A 14,921-nucleotide genomic window follows, 5' to 3' on the forward strand; every position below is an offset into this window, starting at 1 on the left:
GTTAGTCTGTGCTGTGTTAGCTATGTTAGAGTGTGGAGCAGTGCTGTGTTTGTGCTTCGCTGTATTAATCTGTTAATCTGTGCTATGTTAGCTGTGTTAGAGTGTGGAGCAGTGCTGTGTTTGTGCTTCGCTGTATTAATCTGTTAATCTGTGCTATGTTAGCTGTGTTAGAGTGTGGAGCAGTGCTGTGTTTGTGCTTCGCTGTATTAATCTGTTAGTCTGTGCTATGTTAGCTATGTTAGAGTGTGGAGCAGTGCTGTGTTTGTGTTACGCTGTATTAATCTGTTCATCTGTGCTATGTTAGCTATGTTAGAGTGTGGAGCAGTGTTGTGTTTGTGCTACGCTGTATTAATCTGTTAATCTGTGCTATGTTAGCTATGTTAGAGTGTGGAGCAGTGTTGTGTTTGTGCTACGCTGTATTAATCTGTTAGTCTGTGCTGTGTTAGCTATGTTAGAGTGTGGAGCAGTGCTGTGTTTGTGCTTCGCTGTATTAATCTGTTAATCTGTGCTATGTTAGCTGTGTTAGAGTGTGGAGCAGTGCTGTGTTTGTGCTACGCTGTATTAATCTGTTAGTCTGTGCTATGTTAGCTATGTTAGAGTGTGGAGCAGTAGATCTGAGCTTTTTAAAGGCGTCTGAATTTTGGGCAGATCTGCTGAATTCCATGTCTCTGAATTGCTATACGGATTTATTATGAAACAGACAATAGGCAAACAGTTTAATTGGATTAGTAATACAGAGTTCCGCCAGTGGCGCCAAATAAAGACATGATTGATAGGAAAATAGATCTAAATTATGATTTTATTTACAGAACAAGGGAAAAGGAGGAGCGTTAAAACACAATAACCATATATTATATACTTAATTAATATATAAATATTTGATTATTGTATCCCCCCCTCCCCCCCCCCATCCCCCCCATCTTTAGTTACTTCTTCTCAATTCATCTGTGAAACAGTGCTGGGTTCGTGTTTGTTGCAGTGCTGGGTTAGAGTGTTTTCCAGTGCTATGTTAGACTGTTTTACAGTAGTGTGTTAGAGTGCTGAGTAGCGCTATATTGCAGGGGTTTGCAGTGCTATGTTAGAGTGTTTTGCTATGTTAGAGTTTTGCTATGTTAGGGTGTACTGCTATGTTAGAGTGTTTTGCTATGTTGGAGTGTACTGCTGTTAGAGTGTTTTGCTATGTTAGAGTGTTTTGCTATGTTAGAGTGTTTTGCTATGTTAGTGTTTTACAGTGCTATGCTAGAGTGTTTTGCTATTTTAGAGTGTACTGCTATGTTAGAGTGTTTTGCAATGTTATGTTAGAGTGTTTTGCTATGTTAGAGTGTTTTGCAGTGCTATGTTAGTTTTTTACAGTAGTGTGTTAGAGTGCTGAGCAGTGCTATATTGCAGGGTTTTCCAGTGCTATGTTATAGTATTCAGCATTGTTAGAGTGTTCTGCTATGTTAGAGTTTTTTCCAGTGCTATGTTAGAGTGTTTTACTGTAGTGTGTAAGAGTGCTGAGCAGTGCTGTATTTCAGGGTTTGGCAGTGCTGTGTTAGAGTGTTTTCCAGTGCTATGTTAGAGTGTTTTGCTATGCAATGTTAAAAAAGTTCATATATTTCTAGAATTTGTGCTGATTTTTTATTACTTTTATTTGCAAACACAAGCATAACCCATTGCAATATATCACAAAAACAAAATTAAAAAATATAATTGTGGTAAAAAACAAACAAATAGAAAATGCAGGAACAGAAGGTTTCTGGCTTGTGCTCTGTGTTGTATTATAGCAATGTGTCGCACTGTATTAGAGTGTTGTATAGTAATAGACCAATGTGTTGCACTGTATTAGAGTATTGTATAGTAATAAAGCAATGTGCTGCACTATATTAGAGTGTTGTATAGTAATAAAGCAATGTGCTGAACTACATTAGAGTGTTGTATAGTAATAAAGCAATGTGTTGCACTGTATTATAGTGTTGTATAGTAATAGACCAATGTGTTGCACTGTATTAGAGTATTGTATAGTAATAAAGCAATGTGCTGAACTACATTAGAGTGTTGTATGGTAATAAAGCAATGTGCTGAACTACATTAGAGTGTTGTATAGTAATAAAGCAATGTGCTGCACTGTATTAGAGTGTTGTATAGTAATAAAGCAATGTGCTGCACTGTATTAGAGTGTTGTATAGTAATAAAGCAATGTGTTGCCCTATATTAGAGTGTTGTATAGTAATAAATCAATGTGGTGCACTGTATTAGAGTGTTGTATAGTAATAAAGCAATGTGTTGCACTGTATTAGAGTGTTGTATAGTAATAAAGCAATGTGTTGCACTGTATTATAGTGTTGTATAGTAATAAAGCAATATGATGCACTGTATTAGAGTGTTGTATAGTAATAAAGCAATGTGCTGCACTGCATTAGAGTGTTGTATAGTAATAAAGCAATATGATGCACTGTATTAGAGTGTTGTATAGTAATAAAGCAATGTGCTGCACTGAATTAGAGTGTTGTATAGTAATAAAGCAATGTGTCACACTGTATTAGAGTGTTGTATAGTAATAAAGCAATATGATGCACTGTATTAGAGTGTTGTATAGTAATAAAGCAATGTGCTGCACTGCATTAGAGTGTTGTATAGTAATAAAGCAATGTGCTGCACTGTATTAGTGTTGTATAGTAATAAAGCAATGTGTTGCACTGTATTAGAGTGTTGTATAGTAATAAAGCAATGTGTCGCACTGTATTAGAGTGTTGTATAGTAATAAAGCAATATGATGCACTGTATTAGAGTGTTGTATAGTAATAAAGCAATGTGCTGCACTGCATTAGAGTGTTGTATAATAATAAAGCAATGTGCTGCACTGTATTAGTGTTGTATAGTAATAAAGCAATGTGCTGCACTGTATTAGAGTGTTGTATAGTAATAAAGCAATGTGCTGCACTGTATTAGAGTGTTGTATAGTAATAAAGCAATGTGTTTGTAACGGACCGTTTCAGCATACAAGGGGAAAAATGCGTTTAGGCGATAATCCCCTTTTCCATAGACAGGCACAGCTACTGCAGAACATCAGAACTCACGAGCTGGATACGAAATAACACTCCGAACTGGAACAGCTGAACAAGAAAAGCATACAATCGGCTTACACTCTTGGCAGTCAGCTTACAATCCAATCCCCCCCAAGAACGAGACGACACTTCATTTTGAGGGTTAAGCAGGAACTCCAGACTGGGACACCCAGTCTGCCTTTTATTACCAACAAGTACATACAGGACACTCCCAGGGGGAGGATGAAATTAACCAATCACATGGATGTACCTCCCACACATTTCCTCCCCTTAGATTAACACTTAACACAATTATACTGTACACCTTTTTCCCCAATTCCTGGATGTACCCCAAATACATATGATACACCTCCAAAACAGGTATCCCCTGATAGCCCTTATTCAGGGGAACAACATATGCAAGAATCAGCCCATTCGGATAAACGGTTCGTGAGATATGGGGTTTCAAAGATTTGACCGACCGCATGGGTAAAGTATCCGAAAACAGTTCCATGCATTTTGGCCCTGCGGTCGGTCACAAACAAGGGAATGAAAACAGGCGAATTACTTGGGTTATAGAGACTAAGGGGAATTCGCATGAATCCCTTAGTTCGTATGTTTCTTTCTACCGAACGACGGGTCATTCGGTAGTTTCTATACGAAATCCTGGAAGTCTGGAGGTCTCAGCGGTGTTTGCCTAGTCGAGTGTCCGATTTCAGTTCCAGACACTCGACGGCAAAACACCGCTGTTCGGCAGTTAAAGATGGCCGCCGCCACGTGTTGGTTTCCTGAATGGCGGCCACCCAGAGGACACAGAACACATTACATGGATTGCTAATTACCTGTTTGCAACATTGTTGCAAACGGTAATTGGAGGCACACTTAGTCCTGGGTGGTCTGGTTGTTCGGTAGTTTCCTCCATACAATGAATGGAGTGATTCTACCGAACCATCAGATGAATGCTGACACATATATAACCCAGGTTAACTGCATACAAAAATACATACATGACGTGAAAGTATTAAAGGCAGGATTACTGTACTACGCTCCACAGTCTTAAAGGTACAGTAGTCCCAAAAGTTCCAATATGCCCATCGCTGCTTTTAAAGGGCCAGCAGCAGCAATACAAATTGTTACATGCCCAAATATAGTTTTTAAAGTGCAGCATGTCCAGGGGCCATAGTCAGCGGGCAGGAGGCTAGCAACCAGGCCTCTCCAGTTCACAGTGGCGAAGCTGGTTTCGCCACATTTCTCCCCTTTGCCAATTAGACTAACAGGGTACCTGACTTTCTGCCGGTCAGTGCCCTGGTTAGTCCAGCAACCCACCCACGAAACAGAAATAACAGAGCAGCCCGCCCCCACTAACCGGTTACTACATCTGGGTGAGGAAGAATTTTGTCCAAGTTCTGGGGTTTCACCACTGCTGGGTGGGAGACGGGTAGGCTGCCTTGGTGGGTTGCTGAGGGGGCAGAGACCAGCGGTACTCTGTCCTGTTGCCAGCACTACCACGGGAGTAGTCTGGTGGGCGCCTGGTTGCTGGAGACTGGCTGTCTCCCCTTTAGGTGCACAGCTCGACTGCCGGAGGGGGAGACTGACTGTCTCCCCTTTGGATCCATCACACTGAGGCTGGGGAACAGGACCGACCGTCCCTATCCCTTGTGCTGTAAGTGCAGAGACTACGGTCCCATCTGCACAGTTGTGGGGCTTAACATCTCCCCTCGGTGGGTTAGGTTGCCGTGGGAGAGAGGGTGTAACAAGCTCCTCTCTCTGGATGGCAAACTGCCGCTGGGGAGGGAGGACACTGCTCTCCTCTCCCTTTACTTCACACTGCCTTCCTGGCACATCACTTTGCTGCTGGGGGGCAGGAACAACAACCTCTGCCCCCTGTAACTCAGCCTGCCGCTGGGGAGGAAGGACGACACCTTCATCTCCCTGGGGTACACACTGCCGCTGGGGAGGGAGGACGCTGCTCTCCTCTCCCTTCACTTCACACTGCCTTCCTGGCACATCACTTTGCTGCTGGGGGGCAGGAACAACAACCTCTGCCCCCTGTAACTCAGCCTGCCGCTGGGGAGGAAGGACGACACCTTCATCTCCCTGGGACTTACTCTGTCGCTGGGGATCTGGGCCTGCTGCCCACCATCCCGTTGGGCCCGGTGGAGAGACCTCGGTCCCATCTCCACCTGCCTGTTGTGGTTCCTCACAGGACCAATCTTGTTGGATCCTCTGCGTCCTTAGCAGCATGAGGTACGCCTGTACATCGTCGTAGACCCGGGATGCCATCTGCACCGCTCGGGCTGGTGAGAATAGAGCCATCCTGCTCCTGTATTCCCTGATAAACTCGGATTCCTCCTTCTCCCTTGGAGGTGCTGCAGCAGCTGCGACTCTGTCTCCTTCCATTTTCTTATTTCCTTTGTAGCTAGGGTCGCTGTACGGATACTAGCGTTGCCCTCAATTTGTAATCCAGAAATGGTGTTGTCTGTAGCTGTCCCTCTGGTTGTAGGAACGATCCCACCGCTGCCACCAATTGTAACGGACCGTTTCAGCATACAAGGGGAAAAATGCGTTTAGGCGATAATCCCCTTTTCCATAGACAGGCACAGCTACTGCAGAACATCAGAACTCACGAGCTGGATACGAAATAACACTCCGAACTGGAACAGCTGAACAAGAAAAGCATACAATCGGCTTACACTCTTGGCAGTCAGCTTACAATCCAATCCCCCCCAAGAACGCAGTGTTGCACTGTATTAGAGTGTTGTATAGTAATAAAGCAATGTGTTGCACTGTATTAGAGTATTGTATAGTAATAAAGCAATGTGCTGCACTGTATTAGAGTGTTGTATAGTAATAAAGCAATGTGCTGAACTACATTAGAGTGTTGTATAGTAATAAAGCAATGTGGTGCACTATATTAGAGTGTTGTATAGTAATAAAGCAATGTGTTGCCCTATATTAGAGTGTTGTATAGTAATAAATCAATGTGGTGCACTGTATTAGAGTGTTGTATAGTAATAAAGCAATGTGTCGCACTGTATTAGAGTGTTGTATAGTAATAAAGCAATGTGTTGCACTGTATTAGAGTGTTGTATAGTAATAAAGCAATGTGGTGCACGATATTAGAGTGTTGTATAGTATTAAAGCAATGTGCTGCACTGTATTAGAGTGTTGTATAGTAATAAAGCAATGTGGTGCACGATATTAGAGTGTTGTACAGTATTAAAGCAATGTGTTGCCCTATATTAGAGTGTTGTATAGTAATAAATCAATGTGGTGCACGATATTAGAGTGTTGTATAGTAATAAAGCAATGTGGTGCACTGCATTAGAGTGTTGTATAATAATAAAGCAATGTGTTGCACTGTATTAGAGTGTTGTATAGTAATAAAGCAATGTGGTGCACTGCATTAGAGTGTTGTATAGTAATAAAGCAATGTGTTGCACTGTATTAGAGTGTTGTATAGTAATAAAGCAATGTGCTGCACTGTATTAGAGTGTTGTATAGTAATAAAGCAATGTGTTGCAGTGTATTAGAGTGTTGTATAGTAATAAAGCAATGTGTTGCACTGCATTAGAGTGTTGTATAGTAATAAAGCAATGTGCTGCACTGTATTAGAGTGTTGTATAGTAATAAAGCAATGTGGTGCACTGTATTAGAGTGTTGTATATTAATAAAGCAATGTGCTGCACTGTATTAGAGTGTTGTATAGTAATAAAGCAATGTGTTGCACTGTATTAGAGTGTTGTATTATAGCAATGTGTTGCACTGTATTAGAGTGTTGTATAGTAATAAAGCAATGTGCTGCACTGAATTCGAGTGTTGTATAGTAATAAAGCAATGTGCTGCACTGTATTAGAGTGTTGTATAGTAATAAAGCAATGTGTTGCACTGTATTAGAGTGTTGTATAGTAATAAAGCAATGTGTTGCACTGTATTAGAGTGTTGTATAGTAATAAAGCAATGTGCTGCACTGTATTAGAGTGTTGTATAGTAATAAAGCAATGTGCTGCACTGTATTAGAGTGTTGTATAGTAATAAAGCAATGTGCTGCACTGTATTAGAGTGTTGTATAGTTATAAAGCAATGTGCTGCACTGTATTAGAGTGTTGTATAGTAATAAAGCAATGTGCTGCACTGTATTAGAGAGTTGTATAGTAATAAAGCAATGTGTTGCACTGTATTAGAGTGTTGTATTATAGCAATGTGTTGCACTGTATTAGAGTGTTGTATAGTAATAAAGCAATGTGCTGCACTGAATTTGAGTGTTGTATAGTAATAAAGCAATGTGCTGCACTGTATTAGAGTGTTGTATAGTAATAAAGCAATGTGTTGCACTGTATTAGAGTGTTGTATAGTAATAAAGCAATGTGTTGCACTGTATTAGAGTGTTGTATAGTAATAAAGCAATGTGCTGCACTGTATTAGAGTGTTGTATAGTAATAAAGCAATGTGCTGCACTGTATTAGAGTGTTGTATAGTAATAAAGCAATGTGTTGCACTGTATTAGAGTGTTGTATAGTAATAAAGCAATGTGTTGCACTGTATTAGAGTGTTGTATAGTAATAAAGCAATGTGCTGCACTGTATTAGAGTGTTGTATAGTAATAAAGCAATGTGCTGCACTGTATTAGAGTGTTGTATAGTAATAAAGCAATGTGCTGCACTGAATTCGAGTGTTGTATAGTAATAAAGCAATGTGCTGCACTGTATTAGAGTGTTGTATAGTAATAAAGCAATGTGCTGCACTGTATTAGAGTATGGTATAGTAATAGAGCAATGTGTTGCACTGTATTAGAGTGTTGTATAGTAATAAAGCAATGTGTTGCACTGTATTAGAGTGTTGTATAGTAATAAAGCAATGTGCTGCACTGTATTAGAGTGTTGTATAGTAATAAAGCAATGTGCTGCACTGTATTAGAGTGTTGTATAGTAATAAAGCAATGTGTTGCACTGTATTAGAGTGTTGTATAGTAATAAAGCAATGTGTTGCACTGTATTAGAGTGTTGTATAGTAATAAAGCAATGTGCTGCACTGTATTAGAGTGTTGTATAGTAATAAAGCAATGTGGTGCACTGTATTAGAGTGTTGTATAGTAATAAAGCAATGTGGTGCACTGTATTAGAGTGTTGTATAGTAATAAAGCAATGTGCTGCACTGTATTAGAGTGTTGTATAGTAATAAAGCAATGTGTTGCACTGTATTAGAGTGTTGTATAGTAATAAAGCAATGTGTTGCACTGTATTAGAGTGTTGTATAGTAATAAAGCAATGTGCTGCACTGTATTAGAGTGTTGTATAGTAATAAAGCAATGTGCTGCACTGTATTAGAGTGTTGTATAGTAATAAAGCAATGTGCTGCACTGTATTAGAGTGTTGTATAGTAATAAAGCAATGTGTTGCACTGTATTAGAGTGTTGTATAGTAATAAAGCAATGTGCTGCACTGTATTAGAGTGTTGTATAGTAATAAAGCAATGTGCTGCACTGTATTAGAGTGTTGTATAGTAATAGAGCAATGTGTTGCACTGTATTAACATTGTAAAGGAGGACACTATATTAACAACCACAGCAAGAGGACATGGTCTTAAATTAGAAGGGGGAAGGTTTAAAAATAGTATTTGGAAGTATTACTTTACTGAGAGGGTAGTGGATGCATGGAATAGCCTTTTAGCTGAAATGGTAGAGGTTAACACAGTGAAGGAGTGTAAGCATGCGTGGGATAGGCATAAGGCTATCCTAACTATAAGATAAGGCCAGGGACTAATGAAAGTATTTAGAAAATTGGGCAGACTAGATGGGCCGAATTGGTTCTTATCTGCCGTCACATTCTATGTTTCTATGTTTCACATTCTATGTATCTATGTCTATACTGTATATCGGAGAATCCCTGTATCAGAATCTCAATATATCAGAGTATATACTTATGTATGTTTTCGGAATATTCCTCTTTCAATAGTTTGTCATCTCTAACAATCTCTGCTCTCTGTGTCTCAGGGAATCCCCGGTGGATTGCAGTATTAACAAGTGCAGCAAATTAATTGGTGGCTCAGAGAACAATGCAATGACATACAACAGCTACATGGACGAAAAACATACCCCTCCTCCAAACATGACCACAAACGAGAGGAGAGTTATCGTGCCAGCAGGTAAATTGAGACATGTCCTCTTTACTGGCTCCAACTTATCACATTGGGGTTAACGAATATCTATAAAAACATTCCTAATGGTCGGCATTCGATAACTCCTGGATCTTTAGGAATTCATCAGGGAATTACACATTTAAGAATAAAATAGTTTTGCTGTAACATATTTTTTCTCTATTCTGTTATTTTGACCTAGAATTTGCAACTCTTTTGGTGAACTCCCAGGAAAATTCCAATTTATGGATTAATCATTGAGTCCATTCATTAAATTGACAGTTGTTAGAAATTGACAAAGAAATTACAAACTTTATGTTGAAATTACCAAACTGGCAAAATATCTGAGTATTTTTCCAATTCCGCTATCTTAGCCTGAAATTTCCATTTCATGCAGGGACATCAAGGCATAGCCTGGCATGCAATTTAAATTTCCTGGAATTCCCAGATGCTTAAAATACATGAGTCAGAAAAGTAAAATGGGAAGATGTTCACATCAGAACACACAGGCATTTTATACTTAGGTCCAGAGCTTACTTCACCCTCCAAACACTTCAATAAAATTAATTGCTTCAGAGAAAATAGAACCTGCCCTATCTGTCCCCAAGGTGACGATTCCCATTCCATGTTTAATAACTATTTTTTTTTTCATATATTTGATGAGCATTTGGCTAAATAAATGTATAGGTTACAAGGCCACCCATGTTCTCACATGTTGGGTGTTTTGTTTTTTTAGGAAATTATTGGAATTGAAGGGTTTAATAACAAATATCTATTTCTTGTTATTTTTAACAATTTTCCAAGTGCGTCTTTCTGTTTGGCTGCTTATTATATAATTTGTTTTTAATGTTTGCAACTTGTTTTTAAATGTTCCACGAAAACCCACCTTTTGAAGTAGCAACCCAATCAATGCCTTTCAAAGTAAGGTGGATTTAAATCAATTAAATACATTTTTAAAAGTTCACTCTAAGCTGATATAAATTACAACCTGACAGTCTTCAAGCAGTTTGACACAAACAAAGGTTCCCCCAGGCGTCTGTGGCCGGCTGCTTGCTTGGGATATTGCCAGTCCATAAGTTACAATTATACATTATCGATATCCAGTGCATCAGTCAGACTGCAGTTGAGAGCACCAGGTGATGCACACACTTGTCTTTTGATGATCAGCTTTTTCTAATGATTTTCGGAACAAATGTAGCAATATGATCTTATCGCTGACGTGGCTACAGCCAAATCCAGAACGCAACCAAATGTTTTCACTAATGGGGTTTATCCACAATAATAAGCAGTTTTTTTTTTGTTTTTTTTTTGTGGCTAGATCCTACCTTGTGGACTCAGGACCATGTCCGTCAGTGGCTGGAATGGGCTATCAAGGAATATGGACTTATGGACATTGATTGTAATCTCTTTCACAACACCGATGGCAAAGAATTGTGTAAAATGGGCAAAGACGATTTCCTTCGCAGTACGTCCCTATATAACACAGAAGTTCTCCTGTCTCATCTCAGCTACCTCAGGGAAAGTAAGTGTCCTATTCATGAGTCATGCTGGAACTTGCCTCAAGTGGAGTCCTAGCCTAAACTCTACAACTTGCCCAACTCTCCCAGATCCAACACAATGAACTGGTAACTCATCAGGAAGTAAATTCTTAATGTTTATTAGATTTGTGCATTCATTTAAGGCCGAATTGCAATTCTACTGAATTTAGGTAGACAAATTCAGGTCGTCTGAATTCTATAACTCTGAATAAATATGGACATATAGCCGAACAAACGATTTGAGCAACAGACAAGGATGTTTGTTTAAATCATGATTCGGAATTTCGTACATAAAAAAAGAGATTATTAATTAAAAAAAATAATAATTGGTGGCTGGGGACAGTCACTAAATGTTTATTCTATACACAGATCAAGTGAGAAGTGAACAATACAGGGGAAACGGGGGAGGAGTAAAAAAACACATATATTCATATGTTATATAGTTAATAAATATATTATATATAAATATATATTTTACTCTTCATCCTCTACTTGACTAAATTGGTTACCTCTTTTCACTTGATGTGTCAACCATACGTCAGGAATATGCATCTATAAGTGCATTGACTCATTGGTTCATCCAAATCATTTCCCCTAATATATTGTATGGACCATATTCGGGCAAAACAAACCATTAAATCGATTACTTTTGAAATACCCAACTACATTTTATGTACGGACGAAGTGATTCAGCCAAATTCTTCCACCATGCACAAGTCTAGCAGTTGCATTATAGACGTAATCTCATAAATAATCAGCACTATACACTTATATGAAAATCAAAGCAAATTCAAAGCGAAATTCAAACTTGAACCTCTAATAGCTTTTGGCTGTATTAAATTACAATTTGAAGTTTGCTTTGCAATTCTGACAATTTGCACGTTAGTGAATAACCATGAAATATAATTTTGCACCATCCTTTATTTAACGTTGTGTAAAGATTAGTAACTACATGCAGATGAGGGGATACTGTGTGTAGATATAGACACTCGAACAGAAGGAATTAGAGAGAGTCTGGCCTGTGAGCTTGCAATCGAAAGGTGACAATGGAAGGGGGATACAATGTAAAAGGAAGAATTTGATGTAGATGTTTGAGAATTTAAGTGTGGTCATTTATATTCTATTTTAAGGAGTTGGAGAATGGTGCTCCAAGTCTAACCTAAGCTAGGTGAATTACTGGTTAAAAGATAAGGTTCCAATGCAGATGGAAGTTGGGGTTCAGGGTGCAGCATCTTTATCTAAGGATAAAAGGGGAAGGCATCGCTCTTACCAGCGGGTAAAATATCTGTAACTGTGGTAGGAGTAGATGATGGTTATAATGAGCCTGGATATAACGTGTTTTTATTTCTGAACGACCCTTCTATACCATAGAATGTCTGGAATAGGAAGTGTCTATACGAATCAGTACTAGATGTGACGCTGAGTTTTTACAGTTGGTAACATTTTATTTTTGGGTCCCATAATTTTTGAAAGTCACACTAAGCAAATATTTGAATACTATATAAAGTACAACCACTCAAAAAATGGACTGAAGAATTGCCGTGTTTTACAAGACGACGACTCCTTGGACAATGCTGCGTAAAATGTCTCGAAATGCTCCCCTCATTGGGTGCACTGCTTGTGTCAATGTTTTGGGATTTTCAAATCTTGGTCTATTTTTTATGAAAATATCTCCTTTAGTATCACGTTGTACAATGCATGAACGCAACAACAAAAAAAGGACTTTTCAACATCTTCCCCATCAGAGCCCCAACTCAGCGTGAAATAGAAACCCAATCCTTCTAAAGTCTCTGTAATGTCTCCATCAAAAAGCACAGTAGGGGTCAGAGCAGGAAAAATGGGTACAGTTCACTTTTTTTTATCACACCTCCATCACTGGCCACTGGACAGGGAAACAAGCTTGGTCTTGTTCTAAATTGACATGGCTTTCTCCAGTTCGTTTCCTTTACCTCGTCGTTCTAATTACCTGAAGCCAACTTAGCCCCCACCGTTAGTGAATTGCAGATTTCTGTCCCACACAATGAGAACAGGAAATCACTCTGTCCTTTTCCCTTTACAAAATTTAAAGCAGACATCTGCATGCCATGTGTATAGGCCCAACGAAGCTTACACACTACACTGCCACTAGCAACCTCTGACCTGCATCCCACCGGGTCATCGAGTATCGGGCAACAGAATGCCTCTTGGCATTTATTAGTGAATTAACTCTTTTAGAATAATACTGCATTTTTGAGATCTCTGAGGGTATTTCTGGTGTGTTTCAGACTGGAATATATTAGGTCACTGATTGACATTTTATTTTTCCAGCTCAGAGCTCACAGGGGTTTAATCACATGCATTGGGTTAAGTGGTACTTTGACTAATAGTCCACACTATGAAGTGGTGTATCTCTAAGGTAGAGCCAGGTTGGGTCTAACTTGTATTAACAGGATAGTAATGCATCGTAGTCTTTACAAAGAAATGCACATTTAGAGGATGGAATGTTCTGGGATAGAATGTTCTGTCTTTATTTCATTCCTTCAGTAAATAGTCATTTCATGTCAGTCTGGGGCCACCCATCACTTAATTCTCATTTTTACATGTTTCCTGATAGATAAACACCTGACAGCCAATCAGAATGCAGCTTGAGTTTAATCAATTCTCTGTAAATCTTACGGCAGATTTTCCCTGAAATGCACGGATTGTCAGTGAAGTAAAATGGCGTTAGATATAGAGAGACAATTCATATCAAACCAATTATTATAAAGCATTTGGTGAATGAGCTATCCCCTATGCTGCACTAATGAGGATCCTTTTAACATAAATAGCACTGCACAATATGTTGGCATTATAAAAATAATTAGGTATAAACCCTGATGTGTTGTTACCATGTGTTTGTCATTCTGTCATTGAACTGTCTCCCAAAGTAGTATGACTTAATGCTCAAACATTATTTTCATTCCTTGATAAATGAATAATTGTTTTTAAATTCAAGCAGCATTTGGAAAGTAAAAAAGAGTGGAGAACAAAAATCAAAGTTACTCAGATTATTTGAATTCTGCTTAACTCACAGCAGACAGTTCTGAGTAATGTAGTGAGAGAGACCTTCATTATCATAGCAAAGGAGAGTTTTACCAGTAAAGAGTACCCCAGGAGAGAGCAAGCAGCAATCAAACAATGTACCTAGCACCAAGAAAATGCATGCACTCAGCGAGAGAATATAAACAGCTCAGAGTATGTACCCAGCACTGACAGAATGTCCGCAGCTCAGAGTATGTACCCAGCACAGACAGAATGTCCCCAGCTCAGAGTATGTACCCAGCACAGACAGAATGTCCCCAGCTCAGAGTATGTACCCAGCACTGACAGAATGTCCCCAGCTCAGAGTATGTACCCAGCACTGACAGAATGTCCCCAGCTCAGAGTATGTACCCAGCACAGACAGAATGTCCCCAGCTCAGAGTATGTACCCAGCACTGACAGAATGTCCCCAACTCAGAGTATGTACCCAGCACAGACAGAATGTCCCCAGCTCAGAGTATGTACCCAGCACAGACAGAATGTCCCCAGCTCAGTGAGTATGTACCCAGCACTGACAGAATGTACCCAGCTCAGAGTATGTACCCAGCACTGACAGAATGTCCCCAGCTCAGTGAGTATGTACCCAGCACTGACAGAATGTACCCAGCTCAGAGTATGTACCCAGCACTGACAGAATGTCCCCAGCTCAGAGTATGTACCCAGCACTGACAGAATGTCCCCAGCTCAGAGTATGTACCCAGCACAGACAGAATGTCCCCAGCTCAGAGTATGTACCCAGCACTGACAGAATGTCCCCAACTCAGAGTATGTACCCAGCACAGACAGAATGTCCCCAGCTCAGAGTATGTACCCAGCACTGACAGAATGTCCCCAGCTCAGAGTATGTACCCAGCACAGACAGAATGTCCCCAGCTCAGAGTATGTACCCAGCACTGACAGAATGTCCCCAGCTCAGAGTATGTACCCAGCACAGACAGAATGTCCCCAGCTCAGAGTATGTACCCAGCACTGACAGAATGTCCCCAGCTCAGAGTATGTACCCAGCACAGACAGAATGTCCCCAGCTCAGAGTATGTACCCAGCACTGAAAGAATGTCCCCATCTCAGAATATGTACCCAACACAGACAGAATGTCCCCAGCTCAGAGTATGTACCCAGCACTGACAGAATGTCCCCAGCTCAGAGTATGTACCCAGCACTG

At 39.8% G+C, this 14,921-nt stretch overlaps 1 protein-coding gene across 2 annotated transcripts in view; it reads left to right on the plus strand.

Annotated features, from left to right (window-relative positions):
* Positions 1 to 14,921, plus strand: part of FLI1 (Fli-1 proto-oncogene, ETS transcription factor) — an 89,416-nt gene that overhangs the window by 50,091 nt on the left and 24,404 nt on the right. For both annotated transcript variants that reach the window (XM_063435418.1, XM_063435417.1), the window contains exons 3-4: positions 9,019 to 9,170; positions 10,480 to 10,683. In XM_063435418.1, coding sequence (XP_063291488.1) covers positions 9,019 to 9,170; positions 10,480 to 10,683 — 356 coding nt within the window. The remainder of the gene's footprint in view (positions 1 to 9,018; positions 9,171 to 10,479; positions 10,684 to 14,921) is intronic.

This window comes from Pelobates fuscus, chromosome 11 (genome assembly GCF_036172605.1).
Source record: "Pelobates fuscus isolate aPelFus1 chromosome 11, aPelFus1.pri, whole genome shotgun sequence".
NCBI classification, from domain to species: Eukaryota; Metazoa; Chordata; class Amphibia; order Anura; family Pelobatidae; genus Pelobates; species Pelobates fuscus.